This window comes from Haematobia irritans, chromosome 1 (genome assembly GCF_050003625.1).
Source record: "Haematobia irritans isolate KBUSLIRL chromosome 1, ASM5000362v1, whole genome shotgun sequence".
Taxonomy (NCBI): Eukaryota; Metazoa; Arthropoda; class Insecta; order Diptera; family Muscidae; genus Haematobia; species Haematobia irritans.
The window spans coordinates 23772723-23796154 of NC_134397.1; the positions used below are offsets into that span (position 1 = coordinate 23772723).

The 23432-nt window shown below is 33.1% G+C and overlaps 1 protein-coding gene across 2 annotated transcripts in view; it reads right to left on the reverse strand.

Moving 5' to 3' along the window:
- The window catches only part of Ino80 (chromatin-remodeling ATPase INO80), a 177895-nt gene extending 164088 nt beyond the window's left edge, over positions 1 to 13807 (reverse strand). Inside the window, exons 1-9 of one of the 2 annotated variants that reach the window (XM_075289601.1) lie at positions 13672 to 13807; positions 13294 to 13568; positions 12912 to 13105; positions 11716 to 12850; positions 10604 to 11645; positions 6952 to 7336; positions 6547 to 6887; positions 6223 to 6484; positions 5992 to 6159 (exon numbers count right to left, since the gene is read on the reverse strand). In XM_075289601.1, the coding sequence (XP_075145716.1) occupies positions 5992 to 6159; positions 6223 to 6484; positions 6547 to 6887; positions 6952 to 7336; positions 10604 to 11645; positions 11716 to 12850; positions 12912 to 13105; positions 13294 to 13555 (3789 nt within the window). In that variant the 5' untranslated portion in view covers positions 13556 to 13568; positions 13672 to 13807. Of the gene's footprint in view, positions 1 to 5991; positions 6160 to 6222; positions 6485 to 6546; positions 6888 to 6951; positions 7337 to 10603; positions 11646 to 11715; positions 12851 to 12911; positions 13106 to 13293; positions 13569 to 13626 lie in introns of both variants that reach the window. The other variant, XM_075289600.1, reaches the window with a different exon arrangement.
- Between the last annotated feature and the right edge of the window lie 9625 nt (positions 13808 to 23432).

The following is a 23432-nucleotide window of genomic DNA, read 5'->3' on the forward strand; positions in this document are numbered from 1 at the left end:
AGACTTGAGTCTACATATGTTTATAAGAGGGGTAGCGGAAGAAGTTGTGTGTAGGGCGTTTTGTGGGGAGCGTTGTGGAGATATATATAGACATTGGAGCACTACCTGTGTCCCATTGGGGAGAGTGTCATCATTCAGTAGTCCAGGTACCTGGACCATCATGGAAACGTGAAATCATCCACATGGTTAGCATTCCCATCTTGCCTAGAAAGGGTCAGGATCGTTCAGTAGCTGGACCAGCACGAAAAGAGGGAGCTTTATCCATTTTCAGTAATGCTGCAGGCATTTCCGAGTGTTTCAGTTACGGCCGATCTACAAATAAGTTGTCAACTGTGATCCATGGTGGTGTCATAGTTAACATGCTTGTTTTGCTTACAATGGGTCAGGGGATCAATTTCAATTTCGACCGATAATCATTCTGTAGGTGGACCGATCCACAATAAGGTACCTGAACCATCATGGAAACGTGGTATTATCCGCATGGTTAACATGCCTGTATTGCGTACAAAGGGTCAGGGTCGTTCAGTAGCTGGAGCAGCATGAAAATGAGGCAGCCATGGTGTTGCAATGGCAGCATGCTGGCTTTGCATACAAAAGGCCAAGGGTTCAATCCCAGTATCGGCCGTCAATTTTCAGGTGTGCTTTATCAATTTTCAGTAATGCTGCAGCCTGCAGGCAGTTCCGAGTGTTTCAGTTTCGGCCGATCTACTAATAAGGTGTCAACTGGAAGCGATTGTAAGTAAAACATGTCTGTTTTACTTACAATTGGTCAGGGGTCAAACCCAGTTTCAACCGATCATCATTCAGTAGCTGGACTGATCCACAATAAGGTACCATCATGAAAACGTGGAATCATCGTGGTGCTACAATGAGTCAGGGGGTCAATTCCAATTTCGACCGATAATCATTCTGTAGGTGGACCGATCCACAATAAGGTACCTGAACAATCATGGATCAGGGTCGGTCAGTAGCTGGAGCAGCATGAAAAAGAGGCAGCCATGGTGTTACAATGGCCAGCATGCTGGCTTTGCATACAAACGGCCAAGGGTTCAATCCCAGTATCTGTCGTCAATTTTTCAGGTGTGCTTTATCAATTTTAAGTAATGCTGCAGGCAGTTACGAGTGTTCATTCAGTAGCTGGACCGATCCACAATAAGGCACCATCATGAAAACATGGAATCATCGTGGTGCTATGGTTAGCATGCCCATATTGCCTACAAAGGATCAGGGTCATTCAGTAGCTGAAAAAGGATGGAAACAGGGAGCCATCGTGATGTTATGACTAGCATTTCTGCTTTACATACATACGGACAGGGAATCCCAGTTTCGAGCGATCATCATTCAAAAGCTTTACCGATCCACAATAAGGCTACTGGACCATCATGAAAACGTGATCAAGGATGTTCAGTAGCTGGACCAGCAGGGTAACAGGGGAGCCATCGTGCTACTACGGTCGGTATGTCTGCCTGGTATACAAACGGCCTGGAGGTTCAATACTAGTGTCGACCTAAAGTTTTCATTAATGCTGCAGGCTTTTCAGAGTGTTTCAACGTAATGTGAAACGCCGTTCGGAGTAGATTCTAAAAATGAGGTTCCTTGACATTGAGTTTAACATAGAATCGGACAGTGCTCATGGATATAAAAGATGTTCACAATCTGTGGTATCACAATGGACTGAGTTAACCTACAAAATAACGGGCTGACTCTATACCTAATCTAAACCAGTGGTCACTGTAAAAACGGCAGAAGTAACTGCAGGCAGCTGAAGCGATGCAACCACGGCAGTCAAGAAATTTTATCCTGGCCTGTTTTTTCAGTAGCCATCCACCTCTCAGGAAAGTCGGGGTTAATATTGACGTGGGTGGCCAGTATGGGAGATACTGGGTGTGTGGAAGCACACCTCCCACCCGTCCAGACATGGACAATTCGACACATACATATTTCTTAGACGGGCGGACTCATGGACTGACAGGATAGGCGACTACAATTCCTGACGCTATCGACGTTATTGTGCCTCCTCACACCCAGTATTTCCCATACTGGCCACCCAAGTCACTGTTAATCTTGACAAACTAGAATGCGAGGTACTAAAGTATAAGAGGGAACCTATGGATCGACATGCCTGAAAGATCTAAATATGGTTCAAGATAGCATAGCATATGTGGTAAATAGTTACAAGTTAAAGCGGTTATTGGAGTCCGATGACCGAACGTGGCCTAGCACGGCGGATTAAACTTCCAACTAAAATCGGCCCTGCATTGACTTTTACTTATCCGGATTGATAGTATGATGGCATGGTGGTGGTGTGTCTCATGTGTAATCACTGTCACAGGAGAACATTATCTGTTCGCTTGCTCTGTCGAATTTAACACCAGATCCTTCTGGGAGTTTTTACTTAAACTTGGGACGAACGGAACACTCACATTAACAAAGGGTGGTTTATAAGCTCATTGGGAATTATAAACTAATTCCCAATGAGAAATTCTTAAATTTTGATATACAACTGATACATATATAACTGATGACTGCAAAATATTGTTTCTTCCATATACCTGTCTTGGGATCGTTAACGAAAGAATTCCCATAAATTTGTTATGCCACAACATTTTATGTTGAGTTCTCACACAAATCTTCATTTGGAATTTTTTTTTCAATGCTTCCACAGAAAATGTTTCCAATATTTTTTTTAACAATTTACACAGATTGCCAAGTTTTTTTTTAATGTACTATGGCCACAGTAAAGGACGCGCAAGAGAAAGAATTTTCTCAAATATTCCCATAAAAGTTTTTCAATGTTAAAACAAAATGCAAACATGTGAAATTTCTTTGTCATCCTCACAGTCTATAAATCAATGGCTGAGTGTGTGTGATGATGGCAAATAAATGCCACCAATATAACGCAAAGAAGCAACCTAGCATTTTCATTGGTTAATAAAATCATGGGTTTTAGTTAAAATGGGTATTGAAACCTTCTTCTTTATGGTTCTATAATCTAAAGTTGTGTTGTTTGTGTTGCCCAGACGGTGAAAGAATAAAATCCCATAACAAAATAACCACAAAATTGTAAGTATTTGTTGATGTTGTGTTCTTTTTCCGTTTCAGGATTAAATACTGTAGAGATTGAAGTTCTATTGGTAGTTTTTGGCGATATTGCGATATTGTGTTGGATATGAAAATAAAGGATCATGGAGCAAGAGTGGTGAAACTCAGCAAATGGCCGTCAAGTCAGGTATGATGCCTGGAATTGTAATGCTGAATATTTGCTGGAACTATAAAAGAATCATCGAATGCGATCTGTTCCAGCTTTGTCGACCTATTGGATTCCAAACTTTACTGTCAACAAGCAATGACAAAAAATTACCAAAAGTGATCAAAGGGCCTCTACGTTATTATTCATATTTACAAATGAGATTTTTTCGACAAGAAGATGCAGAAATTGGTCAGAGCGAATTTCCGTATAATGCTTGACCACACTCATTTCGCTAATGAATCGGGAGATAACCGTGGAGATATTGACTAAACGTTTTGATACAAACACTATATACACCTTACGTTGAACCATTAGACATCCATTATTGCTGCCAATGTACAAAAATTTTATACTCATAGAATAAAGAAATTTTCTATATAAAAAAATTGACAAAAATTTCTATAGAAATGCAGTTTTGACAAAATTTTCAATAAAAATACAGTTTTGACAAAATTTTCCATAGAAATGCAGTTTCGACAAAATTTTCTATAGAAATACAGTTTTGACAAAATTTTCTATAGAAATAAAATTTTGACAAAATTTTCTATAGAAATAAAATTTTGACAAAATTTTCTATAGAAATAAAATTTTGACAAAATTTTCTATAGAAATAAAATTTTGACAAAATTTTCTATAGAAATAAAATTTTGACAAAATTTTCTATAGAAATAAAATTTTGACAAAATTTTCTATAGAAATAAAATTTTGACAAAATTTTCTATAGAAATAAAATTTTGACAAAATTATCTATAGAAATAAAATTTTGACAAAATTTTCTATAGAAATAAAATTTTGACAAAATTCTCTATAGAAATAAAATTTTGACAAAATTTTCTATAGAAATAAAATTTTGACAAAATTTTCTATAGAAATAAAATTTTACAAAAAAATTCTATAGAAATAAAATTTTGCAAAAAAAAATCTATAGAAATAAAATTTTACAAAAAAATTCTATAGAAATAAAATTTTGACAAAATTTTCTATAGAAATAAAATTTTGACAAAATATTCTATAGAAATAAAATTTTGACAAAATTTTCTATAGAAATAAAATTTTGACAAAATTTTCTATAGAAATAAAAGTTTGACAAAATTTTCTATAGAAATAAAATTTTGACAAAATTTTCTATAGAAATAAAATTTTGACAAAATTTTCTATGGAAATAAAATTTTGACAACATTTTCTATAGAAATAAAATTTTGACAAAATTTTCTATAGAAATAAAATTTTGACAAAATTTTCTATAGAAATAAAATTTTGACAAAATTTTCTATAGAAATAAAATTTTGACAAAATTTTCTATGGAAATAAAATTTTGACAACATTTTCTATAGAAATAAAATTTTGACAAAATCTTCTATAGAAATAAAATTTTGACGAAATTTTCTATAGAAATAAAATTTTGACAAAATTTTCTATAGAAATAAAATATTGACAAAATTTTCTATAGAAATAAAATTTTGATAAAATTTTCTATAGAAATAAAATATTGACAAAATTTTCTATAGAAATAAAATTTTGACAAAATATTCTATAGAAATAAAATTTTGACAAAATTTTCTATAGAAATAAAATTTTGACAAAATTTTCTATAGAAATAAAATTTTACAAAAAAATTCTATAGAAATAAAATTTTGCAAAAAAATTCTATAGAATTAAAATTTTGACAAAATTTTCTATAGAAATAAAATTTTGACAAAATTTTCTATAGAAATAAAATTTTGACAAAATTTTCTAGAGAAATAAAATTTTGATAAAATTTTCTAGAGAAATAAAATTTTGACAAAATTTTCTATAGAAATAAAATTTTGACAAAATTTTCTATTGAAATAAAACTTTGTCAAAATTTTCTATAGAAATAAAACTTTGTCAAAATTTTCTATAGAAATAAAATTTTGACAAAATTTTCTAAAGAAATAAAATTTTGGCAAAATTTTCGATAGAAATAAAATTTTGACAAAATTTTCTATAGAAATAAAATTTTGACAAAATTTTCTATAGAAATACAGTTTTGACAAAATTTTCTATAGAAATACAGTTTTGAAAAATTTTCTATAGAAATAAAATTTTGAGAAAATTTTCTATAGAAATAAAATTTTGAGAAAATTTTCTATACAAATAAAATTTTGAGAAAAATTTCTATAGAAATAAAATTTTGAGAAAATTTTCTATAGAAATAAAATTTTACAAAAAAATTCTATAGAAATAAAATTTTGCAAAAAAAATCTATAGAAATAAAATTTTGTCAAAATTTTCTATAGAAATAACATTTTGTCAAAATTTTCTATAGAAATAAAATTTTGCAAAAATTTTCTTAGAAATAAAATTTGGCAAAAATTTTCTAGAGAAATAAACTTTTGCAAGAATTTTCTATAGAAATAAAATTAGGCAAACATTTTCTATAAAAATAAAATTTGGCAAAAATTTTCTATTGAAATAAAATTTTCCAGAAATTTTCTATAGAAATAAAATTTAGCAAAAAATTTCTTTCCCTACATAAATGTTATTATTTAATATTTCATTTTTTTTGTTTTTTAATTCTAGTCTATAAGGATTGTAAGCCATAGGCTTAAATAAATAAATTCAAAGCAGGGGAATTGATATAGGTTTCAACAAAAACAATTAATTTTTTTTTAGAAATTGAGCTGAATTCCAAAATTGTAACATGTAATTGTAACAATTATAATAATAAGACAAATCGTAGTTTTTTTGGAAAGTAATTAAAAAATTTGTGTACTTACCGTATCAGCAGCTGTTAAATTTATACCCAAACCACCAGCTCTTGTTGAGAGCAAAAATACAAAAATATCTTGGCGAGATTGGAAATCAGCTACCATATCACGACGGGCAGATATTTTACTTGAACCATCTAAACGCATGTAGCGATGTTTTCTATGCCACATATATTCCTGTTATATAGTTACGAAAAAAATAGATTTCTATTATGAAAAATACAAACAATTTCTACTTACTTCCAATAGATCAATCATTTTGGTCATTTGAGAATAGATCAGCACACGATGACCCTCCTTCTTGAGACGGGTCAATAAACTATCCAAAACTGCCAATTTACCAGCATCGGATATTAAAGTCTCTTTATCTGGTATAAGTATTGAAGACCATCCATATTGCGGAGTAGATAACTCCACACTGGAATTAACCAATTCCAAACCTTCACGATTTTCACAGTGTAAATAACGTATATGAGACCAGGCAGCTGCACGACTTTCACAACTAAAAAAATAGATATTATAAATGATTTTTTAATATATAATATATTTATATGATGAACTTACTATAATTGTCGATTATAGGTATTAACTTTATGATTAAGTCCATATAAGAAACGAGGCATATCAAGCGGTTCACATTGATAGAATTGAGGCAAACGATGTTTATGCTCAAATTCGGGTAACAGTCTTAAAGGTTCCTTGGATAGTTTTTTAGTATTGGCCGCTGTTGCACCAGCAGTAGTCATTATTAATTCCGATTCAGCTTCATCAAGCATTTCATTTTTAATTTCAGCTTCATCGATATTTTGTTTATATTTACTGCGTATGACACGATGTTCAATGGTCTCTTGCATATTACAAGTTTTATAATCGCCAAAGGCATAAATAGAACTCTCATTAGATGTCTGGAAAATTACAAATAATAATAATTATTATACAAATATTTTGTATTTTAATAAAATTTCTTACCAATCCTGTAAATAAAAATTTCCTTAGAACGCTTTTCTCAAAAAGATAATCTCTATTCAAAGGATTTTCTAATGTTGGTTCCAATAATTGAAATCTTTTGGGTTTATAATGCTCCGACCACCATTGCTTGCGATAAGCCAACAATTGATATAATTCTAGTTTTCTTCGATAATGTTGGAAAAATGTGATTAAACCATTTATGGTTGTATCTTCTAGGTCTTTGGGCGAGAGATCACAGAGTCTTGAGAAACTAAAACAATTCTCATTATTGACATTCAAATCAATATAGCGAGAATAATTTTCAGTTGATTTTATTTGCGGTTTCTTTTTCGCGGGTTCTTTAAATAGGGAATGATGTGAGTAATCCGATTTGAATATAGAAAATCTGAAAGAGAGAAAGATAATTGGCGATTAATTGATTTTGTAGCATTTTTAAAATTCGGTTTTTAATTTCTGTCATCAGCCAAGAGACTCTACTTCTAGATATTGAATTTCAGGTAAATCAGATAAAAATAACGGTGCCTATAAGTTAAAAAAGTCAAATCAGGAGATTTTATTTCTATAGAAAATTTTGTCAAAATTTTATTTCTATAGAAAATTTTGTCAAAATTTTATTTCTATAGAAAATTTTGTCAAATTTTATTTCTATAAAATATTTTGTGAAATTTTATTTCTATAAAAGATTTTGTCAAAATTTTATTTCTATAGATAATTTTTGCAAAATTTTATTTCTTTAGAAAATTTTGTCAAAATTTTATTTCTATAGAAAATTTTGTCAAAATTTTTTTTCTATAGAAAATTTTGTCAAAATTTTATTTCTATAGGAAATTTTTGCAAAATTTTATTTCTGTAGAAAATTTTTGCAAAATTTTATTTCTATAGAACATTTTGTTAAATTTTTATTTCTATAGAAAATTTTGTCAAAATTCTATTTCTATAGAAAATTTTGTCAAAATTTTATTTCTATAGAAAATTTTGTCAAATTTTTATTTCTATAGAAAATTTTGTCAAAATTCTATTTCTATAGAAAATTTTGTTAAAATTTTATTTCTATAGAAAATTTTGTCAAAATTTTATTTGTATAGAAAATTTTGTCAAAATTTTATTTCTATAGGAAATTTTTGCAAAATTTTATTTCTATAGAAAAATTTGTGAAAATTTTATTTCTTTAGAAAATTTTGTCAAAATTTTATTTCTAAAGAAAATTTTGTCAAAGTGTTATTTCTATAGATAATTTTGTCAAAATTTTATTTCTATAGAAAATGTTGTCACAATTTTCTATAGAAAATTTTTGCAAAATTTTATTTCCATAGAAAATTTTTGCAAAATTTTATTTCCATAGAAAATTTTTGCAAAATTTTATTTCTATAGAAAATTTTTGCAAAATTTTATTTCTATAGAAATATTTTGTCAAAATTTTATTTCTATAGAAATATTTTTCAAAATTTTATTTCTATAGAAAATTTTGTCAAAATTTCATTTCTATAGAAAATTTTGTCAAAATTTTATTTCTATAGAAATTTTTTTCAAAATTTTATTTCTATCGAAAATTTTGTCAAAATTTTATTTCTATAGAAAATTTTGCCAACATTTTATTTCTATAGAAAATTTTGTCAAAAGTTTATTTCTATAGAAAATTTTGTCAAAAAAAATTTTTTATAGAAAATTTTGTCAAAATTTTATTTCTATAGAATATTTTGTCACAATTTTATTTCTATAGAAAATTTTGTCAAAATTTTATTTCTATAGAAAATTTTTGCAAAATTTTATTTCTATCGAAAATTTTTGCAAAATGTTATTTCTATAGAAAATTTTGTCAAAATTTTATTTCTATAGAAATTTTTGCAAAATTTTATTTCTATAGAAAATTTTGTCAAAATTTTATTTCTATAGAAATTTGTGTCATCATTTTATTTCTATAGAAAATTTTGTCTAAATTTTATTTCTATAGAAAATTTTGTCAAAATTTTATTTCTAAAGAAAATTTTGTCAAAATTTTATTTCTATAAAAGATTTTGGCAAAATTTTATTTCCAAAGAAAATTTTTGCAAAATTTTATTTCTATAGACAATTTTTGAAAAATTTTATTTCTATAGAAAATTTTGTCAAAATTTTATTTCTTTAGAAAATTTTGTCAAAATTTTATTTTTATAGAAATTTGTGTCATCATTTTATTTCTATAGAAAATTTTTGCAAAATTTTATTTATATAGACAATTTTGTCAAAATTTGATTTCTATAGAAATATTTTGTCAAAATTTTATTTCTATAGAAAAATTTGTCAAATTTTTTTTTCTATAGAAAATTTAGTCAAAATTTTATTTCTATAGAAAATTTAGTCAAAATTTTATTTCTACAGAAAATTTAGTCAAAATTTTATTTCTTCAGAAAATTTTGTCAAAATTTTATTTCTATAGAAAATTTTGTCAAAAGTTTATTTCTATAGAAAATTTTGTCAAAAATTTTTTTATAGAAAATTTTGTCAAAATTTGTTTCTATAGAAATATTTTGCAAAATTTTATTTCTATAGACAAATTGGTCAACATTTTATTTCTATAGAAAATTTTGTCAAAATTTTATTTCTATAAAAAATTTTGTCAAAATTTTATTTCTATAAAAAATTTTGTCAAAATTCTATTTCTATAGAAAATTTTGTCAAAAATTTATTTCTATAGGTAATTTTTGCAAAATTTTATTTCCATAGACATTTTTGTCAAAATTTTATTTCTATAGACAATTTTGTCAACATTTTATTTCTATCGAAAATTTTGTCTAAATTGTATTTCTATAGAAAAATTTGTCAAAATTTTATTTCTATAAAAAATTTTGTCTAAGTTTTATGTCTATAAAAATTTTTGTCAAAATTTTTTTATAGAAAATTTTGTCAAAATTTTTTTTATAGAAAATTTTGTCAAAATTTTATTTCTATGGAAAATTTTGTCAAAATTTTATTTCTATAGAAAATTTTTGCAAAATTTTATTTCTATGGAAAATTTTGTCAAAATTTTATTTCTATAGAAAATTTTGTCAAAATTTTATTTCTATAGAAAGTTTTATCAAACTTCTTCTATAGAAAATTAAAGTACAACTTAGTTGAAGAGGAATGCTTTGCAAAATCTACCAAAACATCAAGAATTCTACCATACACTAAAAATCTACCATTTTTGGTAGAATTCTATCAACTGTGACAACTGTGTCCAAAAGCCAAATTTGAGGAACGGTTTGTGTATAGATGTTAGAAGGCTTATATTGACATCACAGACCAAATTTCAAGCGGATCAGATGAAATTTTTAATTCCAAGAGATTCCAGAAGTTAAATGGGACCGAAATGTGTAGATTGACAGAGTTTCACCACGACCAAGAATATATAAACTTTATGGGTACTGAGATCAATATGTAATACAAACGAAACGATGAAGTTAGTATACCGCCATTCTATAGAGGAGGTTATAAAACGATCTCTCATATGAGGTGTCCGTTAATAAATTTGAATAAAAAGCCTAATGAAAATAACAAATGTGTAATAATCCTCCCAATAATGAGTTTCCCCGGACTGTGGGGTAAAAACGCCCGTAGTTACCTTGTACAGCCCTGTTGTACTTAGTCTTATAGTTAGTTAATTCCATGATTTGTTTAGTTCTCCTCTACTTACCGATTATATAATAAATGTCTTTGACTTGGCACCGCTCTATACAGTAAACCATCATCGAACACCAAACGTGGCAAAACATACTCTTGACATTTCATGGCAAAAGGGCTTTTAGCATCACGCCTCTCAAATAACTCAGGATGATTACAAACTTTACGAAATTGCATAACCAAATTCATTAAGTTCGAAGTAAAATTACGATCAATATGATGGCTACCATCTGAGGTGGAACCACCACCACCTCGAGTCAAATTCAATAGATCTTCAATGCGAATTTTCTGTTTCAAAGCCATATACAATAATTTCTGGCGTATGGTTAAAGGGCAATAGACCATAATTTCAATTTTATCCGAGAGTTCATTCTCAACATCTTTTTTGATACGTCGCAACATAAATGGTTTCAATATCATGTGTAATCTAGAGATTTGTTTCTCATCGATACCAGTCTTATTTTCAGCATGTGATTCAATATCCTTGGAGAACCATTCATTGAATTCATCATGGGAATCAAACAAAGTGGGCATAATAAAATGTAGCAGGGCCCATAATTCAGCCATACTATTTTGTATGGGTGTACCACTAAGCAGGAGACGATTGCGACAATTGAAACCGAGCAAAAGTTTCCAACGCATGGACGAAGCACTTTTGATGGCTTGGGCCTCGTCTAGAACCATATATTGCCATTTGATACGATTGAAATATTTATAATCGGAGACGATGAGTTGATATGAGGTAATGACCACATGAAAACTGGCCTCTTTTTTGTGCAAATCTTTTTGTTCCCAAAATTGTCGAAGAATTTTCCTTTCATTGGGGGAACCCCAATAGGGTACCACATTGAAATCAGGAGCAAAACGTTCCATTTCTTGTTGCCAATTATGTAATGTGGAGGCAGGAGAGATAACCAAAAAAGGTCCCCATACACCATAGTGTTCGGCAATGTGACAAAGAAATGCTATGGATTGTACGGTTTTTCCTAAACCCATTTCATCGGCCAATATACCACTAATGCCTTGATCATAAATATTGGCCAACCAAGTCATTCCTATGAGAAAATAAGAATATGTCATTACTTAGACCCAGTAGTCGGATACTGGTTTTGGTGTTCCTCTTACCCTTTATTTGATAGGCTTTCAATGAACCCCTGAATATTGAAGGTTGCGGCAAATCTGCCTGGGTCTTTTCGGTTAGCAATGATTGTGGTTTATCCTCTTCCTTGATGTAATCACTGTGAGGTTCCTTTTTCGCACTAACATCAAATTGCTTGGTTTTATTGAGATCATTGGCCAAGGCCTGTTGAGCTTGTTGCTGAGCCAATTGTTTCATTTCCTCTGCATTATAATCATCATAGGCTGCCAAACGGGGATTGGCTTCCTCGTCCAATTGATTGAGTATACGCAATTGCTCCTCCTCGGAGCCTTGACCCAATTTACGAGACATAAAATGGGCATACAATTCAGTTTGTGTTATAAGGAAATTTAGTTTGCGTTGTTGACGTTTCACTTCAATCAATTCCACATCCATTTTACGTTGCTCTTCAGCTTCCTTTTCCATACGGCGACGATTGTCTCGTTCCACACGCTCATAACGTTTCCAATAGAGTAGCATTTCTCGTGTGAGACGTTTTGCCCGCCACACTGTCTCTTTCATTACCTTCTGCGAGTGCATGGCTTTTTGGCGGACCACCTTCATGCACATGGTGGCGGCACGTTTGCAGTTTTGTAGCATTTCCTTATGGTTATTGCTCCTGGCCCTTTGATGTCTACCAATTTCTTTCTTGGCCATTAGTTGCCATACTCGTTTACGGCGAGCCGCCAAAGCTTCTGGTGATCTAGGCAAACCCTGTTGACTCTTGCGACGTCTTCCCCTACCTGAATAGGGTGTGAGCGATGATAGTCCCGATATATCACGCGAATCAAAAGCAAATGAACTTTCAGCATCCGATTGAACATCGATATCCTCTTCATCCTCATTTTGAGCTGTAGATGAGCTAGCTTGTGAATATTGAGGTTTCTCAGAACATCCTGCCACAACTCCTTGAGTTGGATCATTGAAAAGTTTGTGTTTAATTTTTCTGGGTTTTCTTATTTTCGCCATTTTAGGAAGTTTAGGAAGGGCCATTATCTTTAGAGGTTTCTCTTTCTTGGTACGTCTCTTACGTTTACGTTCTCCCACTATGGATTGTTGATGTTCCGTGAACATATCATGATTCGATAAAAGACCAGCCCCATAATAAGCATACTGGGTATTCTGTAATAAGAAGGGAATTTTAGAAATTTCACATCCCCCATTTATCGTCGGGAAAACTTACAGTTGGTTTTTTATAGAAATTTTCTCGTAGCTTTTGTTGCCTCACATGTGCCCTTAACATGTCTTGGACATATTCATCTTCATCACTGATTTCCGTTTCAGTATCGGTATCACTCATAATGACATCGTATAGCCATTCCCGGTCGGCTGTTAATTCACTGAAGTTGTATAACTGGGCCTTGATTGCTTGGCGTTCTGGAATGATGGATAGAATTTTTGATGATCATACTATGGGATACAATTTTATGGGACCTTATGACTTAATATGAGCATTTCTATATACAAAGTATACCCACATGGGAGCATTTCAGTTGTCCCCTTTAAGGAGACTTTGCCTCTATAACTCATATACCCCAAAATTTCTTCTTGTTCCATGTCCATACCTGCTTTGGTTCCCAATTTCCTTGATTTCTTTTTTCGTGTGGCTGTCGGCACCCCACTTTCTTCATCATACGATTCCTCAACCAAAGAGTCATCAGCTTCTGTCTCTTCTGGGCTAGTTAAGGGCTTGGACAATACCTCACGGGCATGCTGCATAAATGGACGCATATCCAATGCCGCCTCCAGGCGTTGTATAGGCAATGGCTCTGCCATACGATTTGATGGACCTGGGACGCCATTATGTTGTTCTACTATACCATTCATTTTTCTGGCAAATCTGAAAAAATATGAAATTTCATATACAATTCAAATATCTAAGCATTTTTTGTATTTACCCGCTTCAGAGTTAACCTTTGGTCACTGTGTTTTTGTTATTTTACCTTTTATATAATATTTGATGTATAGAGAAATGAAAATTGTGTTTTCTTTACATACGTATATTTTCGCTATCTTCTCGTTTCCATTCATGAAATGCCCATTTAATTTATTTGTATTGTTTTCATCGTGCATTTTGTTTGAACATCTGTTTGGCTGAGCTAAACAGCTGTTGCAGAGTTGTATGTGATGGTGTGAGCTAATCACAGCGTTTAACTAAATAAAAAGCTGAATGCTATGAAAAGATATTGAGAAATTGAAATATATGGACTGTTCACACAGGGAGAATGATTGTGCCAGAGAATGAAGCCGACCCATTTTTGCCGGCGGCGGCTGACACTAATTTTTTGCCTCCGGCGGCGGCGGCTTGATGGCTAAGCCGATATAAATTCGTCTATTCGGCGGCGGACAATTATCCATTATAAAATCGATTTGAGGTAATCCGAATGGTAATGAGATTAGTTGTACAACCAAACTTGCAATCAAATTTTCATTTCATTTACATTTTCTGAGCTAAATGGTTGCAAAGCTATTATAGAAACATGATACTGATGGATTTTGGGTTGAATTTTAACAAAAAATACAACAATTATTAATAAATTTTTCTGATTTAAATCAATATTTTTGATTACTTGGCGGCTAATTATGAGTCGAGATGAGTCGATATATTCGGCGGCGGCTTCGGCTGGAAGAAACTGGTCGGCGGCGGCTAAAATCGGCGGCGCGACTCGGCGGCTTCATTCTCTGGATTGTGCTATAATGACAGTATTAAATTCTTCTCTGCAAAATTTTCGTGAATATTGAAATTTTACCAAAAAAAGAAGGATGAATGAGGCAGAAAATGATAGATGTACAATTACTGGATACATATTAGTTAACAGCCTGCTTCTCTATGCCCAACGAGTTCTCTCGGTACACATAAATTAATACATACTGCAGAGATTATAACAAGTATACACGTTGTTAAGTTCGGCCCCACCGAATCTCAAATACCTACCAGTCTGCCGAAACCTGATCCACCACCGTTCGCTTTCGGTGAGGTGTAACCGGTGCTTGGAGTGGGTGCACTTCTGGAACTGCTCCGGCCTGACTATACACCCGCAGCGCTGCTGTGCCAACGACAGCAGCAGTGGGTCGTCAGACTATGCGACCTCCCGACATCTCCCGTACAACAATATTCTCCGCCGAAGCATATCACATCCAGTTCCGGATAGTGCATCGTTTTTGCAGTTTAATTGCAACGGGCTCCAAGGTAAGATTAATGAAATCGTTAACTTTATGGATCGGAAAAGGATAAGGGTCGCGGCGATCAAGAAAACTAAGTTGAAATTCACCTGCAGTCTAAGCCATTGTTGTGTTGGATACAATGGCCTGGTTTTCATATTACACCGTTGCGTGCAGTATAGACCTATCCCACTTGTGCCAGACACTAGTGACCCGTATCTGGAATGTATGGGGGTAGCAGTCAAGTCGTGGGGGGGGGGGGGGGGGGCAATAGTGACCCGTATATGGAATGTATGGTGGTAGCAGTCAAGTCGGGGGCTGCCGAGATAGAGCTATACAATGTGTATATACCGCCGGTTGGTAGCTGTTATAGTCCAAGCATTGAGTGGCTGTTGTGCGGGCATAACCGATTGGTGCTAGAAGACTTTAATGCCCACCATGAACTTTGACATTCTCTCCTAGGTAAATACCAGAGAGGCACAGCTTTGGCAGAGCAGATAGGTGACTACACATTTTGCACAGTGAATGAAGAGGCACCCAAGAGAATTATGGGTGATTGCAGCAGTTTATCTTTAGCGTCGCCTGATAAATGACGTTTCCTGGCAACCCGTCATTTCATTGGGATCAAATCACCCACCCCCCCATAATCTCACCATTAACCGACCCTCCGATTTCATAACCTCTGAACGCCGGACGTTTATCAATCAAAAGAAAGCCAACTGGAAAGGCTTCAGAGAATACACAGATCGCCGCTTTAGTGAGCTCCCGTCCCCCTCTCATGTTCATGTTGCCCAGAGAGTGTTCCGGGCAGCAGCTCCTCGCTTCATACCCGCTGGTCGAATTGCCCAAGTGAGGCCACGCGAAACGGCGGGACTCGCAGGCGAGCGTGATGAACGCCGTCGTGCTAACCCTGCTGATCCTAGAATCAGGGAACTGAATCTAGAGATTAGTAAGATAGTCGACGAGCACAAGCGGAACACTTGGTTAGAGCACCTGAAGCAATGTAACTTAGGCACAGGAACTGGTAAATTGTGTTCGACAGTGAGAGCTCTCTCGAACCCCACCACAATGAATGATGGGATCGCAGTCACCTTTGGCGACGTGACGGTGACTGATCCGAAGAGATACGCCAGATTTTTCAACCGACAGTTTGTCGAGCATCCCGAGAGTGATAGAGCGAAAAAGAGAGCCACTCGTCGCATACGTGGTCTCCGAGCCGATGACATACCACAATTTACCACAACCGAAGTTACTAATGTCATCAAGAGCGCGAAACCATGCAAGGATTCCGTAAGGTACATTGCACGACGGCAGCCTTGCATGCCATTTCAGCACACATTAATATGGGAGTCAATCAGCCCAAGCCGTGTCACAGGATGGTCCTCGTGGCGCTTGACCTATCGAAGGCATTCGATGCGACGACCCATGCCACACTATTCGAGGACATCGAGAATACGTCACTACCGGCAGGAACCAAGCGCTGAGTTGTGAATTATCTGTGAGGACGCCAGACCTTTCAGAACGCTGCCCTTAGATGTCTCCGCAGTACACCCCAAATCGGGGGATCGATTTATATGGGAGCTATATATTAAAACCTGAGCCGATATAGCCCAGCTTCGAACTTGGCCCAGCTTCAATTGTACAATCATGGCTTCCGGGCCCATTGTTGATGACATATACGATCGATTGAACGTCTACCTAGCTATTCTTACCAGTTATTTCACTGCAAGAAATTTGAGGATATATCCCACCAAATCCTCAGCCACACTATTCACTACATGGACGGCGGAAGTACACATGCAGTTGAATGTCAGAATCGACGGCGAAATATTTCCGACCACAAATTACCCCAAGATTCTCGGGGTCAAATTCGACAGCCTCTTTAAGTCGTCCTCCCATGCCACTACAATTTGTGATAAGGTGCGGACAAAGAAACCTTGTTGGCTACATAAAAGGCAATTGGCCGGTCAGTGGTAAACTATGCAGCGCCAGTGTGGAAGTCTCAAACGAGCGACACGCAGTGGAATAACATAAAGACCTTTCAGAACGCTCCCCTTAGAACCGTAACAGGATGCCTCCGCAGTACACCCCAAATCGGAGGATCGGTTTATTTGGGAGCTATATATTAAAAACTGGGCCGATATAGCCCAGCTTCGAAATTGGCCTGTAGATAAAAGACGAATACGTGCCGAATTTCAGGACGATAGCGCCAATATTGAAGGCTGTAGAGTGATTACAACAGACAGACAGACATGCTTATATCGTCTTACAAATTCTCCTTGTTCAAAGTCGAAGGACGATTTTTTTAATTGTCATCGCAATCCTTAGTTGGACAGGTTTCATTCCGATTCTATTCGAGGTTGACATCTTTAAAACCCTCCCTTGGCAAAATATCCCTTTCCCAGCTTGTTGAAGTTTTAACGTAGCTTCTTCCATATTCCATTAATAATTATTGACATTATATTCGAGTAAAATACCCAAGCAATTTTCCAGGGACGACCTATTTCTAAATTTCCTAAAGTGTTCTCACAAAGTGCTATTCATGTCCATTGATATTTGTTTCCAGGATGCTCTACGAAAGCCACATGTGTGTGAAATCCTTGTTCGTTTCTCGTTGCCATTAAGATTCCCTGAGCCTATATGCATATTCTTTTTTATTGTATTTGAAATGTTGTTTCTGATTCTTGAATACATTACGAAGCTAAGTTGAAGCAACAAATTGTTGTTCAAATGCTTATGTTTACACACATATCCCATAAATTTTCCTTTTATGCTATAACGCCACCTGAGAGTCGTACTCCTAAGTGAATGTGTGGTGCGTGACAGTGTTTATGCGTGGCTTTACAGAATGGAACAGGCATCAGTGGGGCGGAAAACAGAAAAAAGTACTGGAAGGGGGGAAAGATGAATGGGAAGGTGTGAGCTGAAGTTGGAATTCTTGATGTGGAGATACTCCTTGTGTTGGCCATTTCATTCCACCAGTTGTGAGATTAATCAGACTTTTTAATAGTCTTGGAGACAGAGAATGAAGCCGACTTATTTTTGTCGGCGGCGGCCGAATAATCTAATACCATGCTCCGTATAGATGAAAAGCATGAAAATATGATTGGCTTAGCCACCAAGCCGCCGCTTTGGGAGGACACATTTGATGTTAGCCCTCTCCGACAAAAATGGATGGGATTTATTCTCTGGTTTGAGGGTCGTAGCAGGAAGCGAAATCGGAAGTCGATTTCCCATATCGATTATCATTTGCTAAACCACAGTTTTATCCCCAGCCCCTATGATGTAATATCGTGAATATGCGCCCATATTTCCCATCCAAAGATGACAAAGAGATTTAATACCCAACTTTAGAAGTCTATTTTAACATCGCATTGTAATTTTTGTCATACCTATAAGCATACGAGTATGTAACATCAATTATGACAGATGATACCTGGAGGATAATGAATGCCAGTTCTCCTTTCGAATTGGTGAAGCTGCATTTGAGGTTGAGTAAAAACCACAAGGCATAATTATCATAAAGTTTTTAATGACTTCAAAGGTGAAATCAAATGTTTACCACACAAATTGTCACACATGTGACTATCACTCTGAGGGGTATACATATGTGTCCTTTGATGCGGTAAACATTTACGATTCTGCATAAATAATTTCATGGTATGTCACGAACTTTTATGTACATATGACATTTCTTAGCAACTTCAAATGTACATTAGGGAAATGTTATTAAAGTTAAAATTTGTGTTGTTGTAAATTTTGAATTACCTTCGTGGATATAGAAATGCTATTTGTAAAAGGATTCACTCACATAGATATGTATGGATTGGGGTGATAAGAAACTGTGTCCATAGAGAATCGTTTGGATGTATTGCAGAGAAGAGTGAATTAAAAAAACAAAACTAAATTCAAAAAAGCCGTTCAGATTCGGAGAAGGAGGTCCTTGCCATTGAGCTCATGTATATAGCACTCGTTTATAAAATGTTCATAGATATTGAATATAAAGAAAATTGTGTCAAAATTTAATTTCTATAGAAAATTTGTCAAAATTGTATTTCTATATATAGAAAATTTTCTATAGAAAATGTTGTCAAAATTTTATTTCTATAGAAAATTTTGTCAAAATTTTATTTCTATAGAAAAGTTTGACAAAATTTTAATTCTATAGAAAATTTTGACAAAATTTTATTTCTATAGTAAATTTTGTCAAAATTTTATTTCTATAGAAAATTTTGTCAAAATTTTATTTCTATAGAAAATTTTGTCAAAATTTTATTTCTATAGAAAATTTTGTCAAAATTTTATTTCTATAGAAAATTTTGTCAAAATTTTATTTCTATAGAAAATTTTGTCAAAATTTTATTTCAATCGAAAATTTTGTCAAAATTTTATTTTTATAGAAAATTTTGTCAAAATTTTATTTCTATAGAAAACTTTGTCAACATTTTATTTCTATAGAAAAATTAGTAAAATTTTATTTCTTTAGAAAATTTCGTCAAAATTTTGTCAAAATTTAATTTCTATTGAAAATTTGTCAAAATATAATTGCTATAGAAAATTTTGTCAAAATTTTATTTCTATAGAAAATTTTGTCAACATTTTATTTCTATAGAAAATTTTGTCAAAAGTTTATTTCAATAGAAAATTTTGTCAACATTTTATTTCTATAGAAAATTTTGTCAAAGTTTTATTTCTATAGAAAATTTTGTCAAAATTTTAGTTCTATAGAAACGTTTGTCAATATTTTATTTCTATAGAAACGTTTGTCAATATTTTATTTCTATAGAAAAATTTGCCAATATTTTATTTCTATAGAAAATTTTTTTCAAAATTTTAATTCTATAGAAAATTTGTCAAAATTTTATTTTATAGAAAACTTTGTCAACATTTTATTTCTATAGAAAAATTAGTCAAAAATTTATTTCTTTAGAAAATTTCGTCAAAATTTTATTTCTATAGAAAATTTTGTCAAAATTTTATTTCTATAGAAAAATTTGTAAAATTTTTATTTCTAGAGAAAATTTTGTCAAAATTTTAATTCTATAGAAAATTTGTCAAAATTTTATTTCTATAGAAAATTTTGTCAAAATTTTATTTCTACAAAAAAAATTTTGTAGAAATTTTGTCAAAATTTTATTTCAATCGAAAATTTTGTCAACATTTTATTTCCATAAAAAATTTTGTCAACATTTTATTTCTATTAAAAATTATGTCAAAATTTTATTTCTATAGAAAATTTTGTCAAAATTTTATTTCTATAGAAAATTTTGTCAAAATTATATTTCTATAGAAAATTTTGTCAAAATTTGAATTCTATACAAAATTTTGTCAAAATTTGAATTCTATAGAAAATTTTGTCAAAATTTTATTTCTATAGAAAATTTTGTCAAAATTTTATTTCTACAGAAATTTTTGTCAAAATTTTATTTCTATAGAAAATTTTGTCACAATGTTATTTCTATAGAAAATTTTGTCAACATTTTATTTCTATAGAAAATTTTGTCAAAATTTTATTTCTATAGAAAATTTTGTCAAAATTTTATTTCTATAGAAAATTTTGTCAAAATTTTATTTTTATAGAAAATTTTGACAAAATTTTATTTCTGTAGAAAATTTTGTCAAAATTTTATTTCTATAGAAAATTTTGTCAAAATTTTATTTCAATAGAAAATTTTGTCAAAATTTTATTTCTATAGAAAATTTTGTCAAAACTTGAATTCTATAGAAAATTTTGTCAAAATTTTATTTCTATAGAAAATTTTGTCAAAATTTTATTTTTATAGAAAATTTTGTCAAAATTTTATTTCTGTAGAAAATTTTGTCAAAATTTTATTTCTATAGAAAATTTTGTTAAAATTTTATTTCTATAGAAAATTGAAATACCTCTTAGTTGGAATAGTTTGCAAAATCTACCAAAACATCAAGAATACTACCAAACATTAAAAAGAAAATCTACCATTATTGGTAGAATTCTTTCAACTGTGGCAAACGTGATCTCAATGGATTGCATAGTCTAAGTGGAACTGCAAAGCGGATGAGTTGGCAAGGCTAGGGATACAGTCAAAATTTGGTCAAGGGAAAACGCCTGTAAATCGGTGAAATCGTTTATTTAAAAAATCAAATTAAATTTCTTTTTCAAGTTCAATTAGTATAAAATTCGGGAAAAATATTCAGTTAGGCTTTCGCTTTTCCAAATCCGAATTGCCGGGCCTCACGCTTGACACCTGCCATTAGATTTTGTACAACCACCTTGTCCACCTTCTTCGCCGCAGCAAGCCAGTTTGCCTTGAACTGCTGCTCGTCCTTAGCAGTTTTTTTGGTCTTCTTTAGGTTCCGCTTGTTAATAGCCCAGTATTTCTCAATTGGGCGGAGCTCTGGCGTGTTGGGAGGGTTCTTGTCCTTGGAAACCACCTGCACGTTGTTGGCGGCGTACCACTCCGTGGCCTTTTTACCGTAATGGCTAGATGCCAAATCCGACCAAAACAGTACGGAACAACCGTGTTTCTTCAGGAAAGGCAGCAGACGTTTATTCAAACACTCTTTCAGGTAAATTTCTTGGTTGACAGTCCCGGAAGCTATGAAAATGCTGCATTTCAAGCCACAGGTACAGATGGCTTGCCAAACCAGATATTTCTTTGCGAACTTTGACAGTTTTATGTGCTTGAAAATATCTGCTACCTTTCCCCTTCCTTTTGCCGTATAAAACTCCTGTCCCGGAAGCTGCTTGTAGTCGGCTTTAACGTAGGTTTCGTCGTCCATTACCACGCAGTCAAACTTCGTCAGCATCGTCGTGTACAGCCTCCGGGATCGCGCTTTGGCCGTCGTATTTTGTTTACCATCGCGATTTGGAGTCACTACCTTCTTGTAAGTCGATAGTCCGGCTCGTTTTTTGGCTCGATGCACGGTTGTAGACGATACACCCAGCTTATTTGCGGCATCTCGGAGAGAGAGGTTAGGGTTTCGCTTGAAACTACCGGCAACTCTCTTTGTCGTCTCAGCGGCTTCCGGTTTTCGATTTCCCTCCGATCCAGACTTCCTAGCTGTCGACAAACGTTCTCCAAACACTTTAATTACATTTGTAACGGTTGATTTGGCAACTTTTAGCGATTTTGCCAGCTTTGCGTGCCAGTAATTCGGATTTTCGCGATGCGCAAGCAAAATTTTGATACGCTGCTCTTCTTGCTTGGACGGCATTTTGACAACTGAAGAGTGAATTCCAAATCAAAATAGAAGCAACATTCAACACACACACCTTCAAAATGAGGGGTGTTTAAGTTTTTTAAATGCAAAATTGAAAGAAATACCTCAAGTTTATATTGACGATTTGCGATTTTGCAAAAACTATTGACGTCAAGTATAATGACTATTGTATGAGCTGTCATGATGCGGAGGAAAAGGAATCAATTAAACACCTCTTGTGTGAGTGTCCTGCATTTTGTGCGAGGCGTTAGCAAATTTTAGGGGCATATAGCTTTAGATTACTGGCAGACCTGGAAAACGTTAACTTAAGCAGTCTGCTAATGTTTTTGGTACATTCTGGTTGGTTCAACAGAAGAAAATAATCGAGAAGCTTCAGCGGTTAAAACTAGAAGTGCTCATATGTAATAGGTACCTTTAGTTAATGTGGTATCACAATGGACTGAATAGTCTAAGTGCGCCTGAGTCTTAATCGCGCTGCCACTTTAACCTAAACTAACCTATAGTCTAAGTGAGATGTCACTTTACCTAACCTAACCTAACCTAAAGGCATAAGCGTAGGAAGGCCTCTGGGGAGGGGGCTTAGACCCCCCCAGAAAAATTTTAGCCCCCCCCCCAGAATTTGAAAACCTATTTACCATTTTACATTTTTATAAAAATTAAACAAGTATATACTCGTACAACGCACAAAGTTCCACTAAAGACTTTCATGCACAATCGAATTACTTGGGTTGTGGTAGAAGTCTCATATTTATGAAATAAAGCTGTGGTTGAACTTATGATTTAGTTGAATAAAAAATAGTAATTGATATTAGAACTATTCTTTCATAAATTAATATCTTAATAATGCTGCAAAAAAGCGTCGCCAAAAATAGTGAAAATGTTCTTTTTGGGTCTGGAAGTGGTACAAAATTGGCGGAGAAGCGATGAATGTAATATGAACTTGTCATAGAACGAATGTCCACCGTTTCAACAACCGTTGCAATGAATTTGCATTACTTCTTAAGGTGTGATCTGAATTCAGTGTTTTGAATGTGAATTAAAAATTTTGTGATATTTTCCCAAATAAATAATTTTTATACTTTTTTATGATTTTTTAATGCAAGTAAAAAAACTTCCTGTGTAGTTAAAATAGTTAACTTTTTTGTGAGGACATTTTTGGAAGTGCTTTTAAAGTTGTGCCTTTAGAACAACTCCCAATTTTTTGCTGGGAAAAGTGTGGAACTACCCTACGGGAAATGGATCAACCACAGAACTGGTACAGGACTAGTCCCTGGTGTGTATGGACCAGTCCCAGTTCTGATCAAAACGTATGGAAGGGACCGTCCACCTTAACATGGGTTTG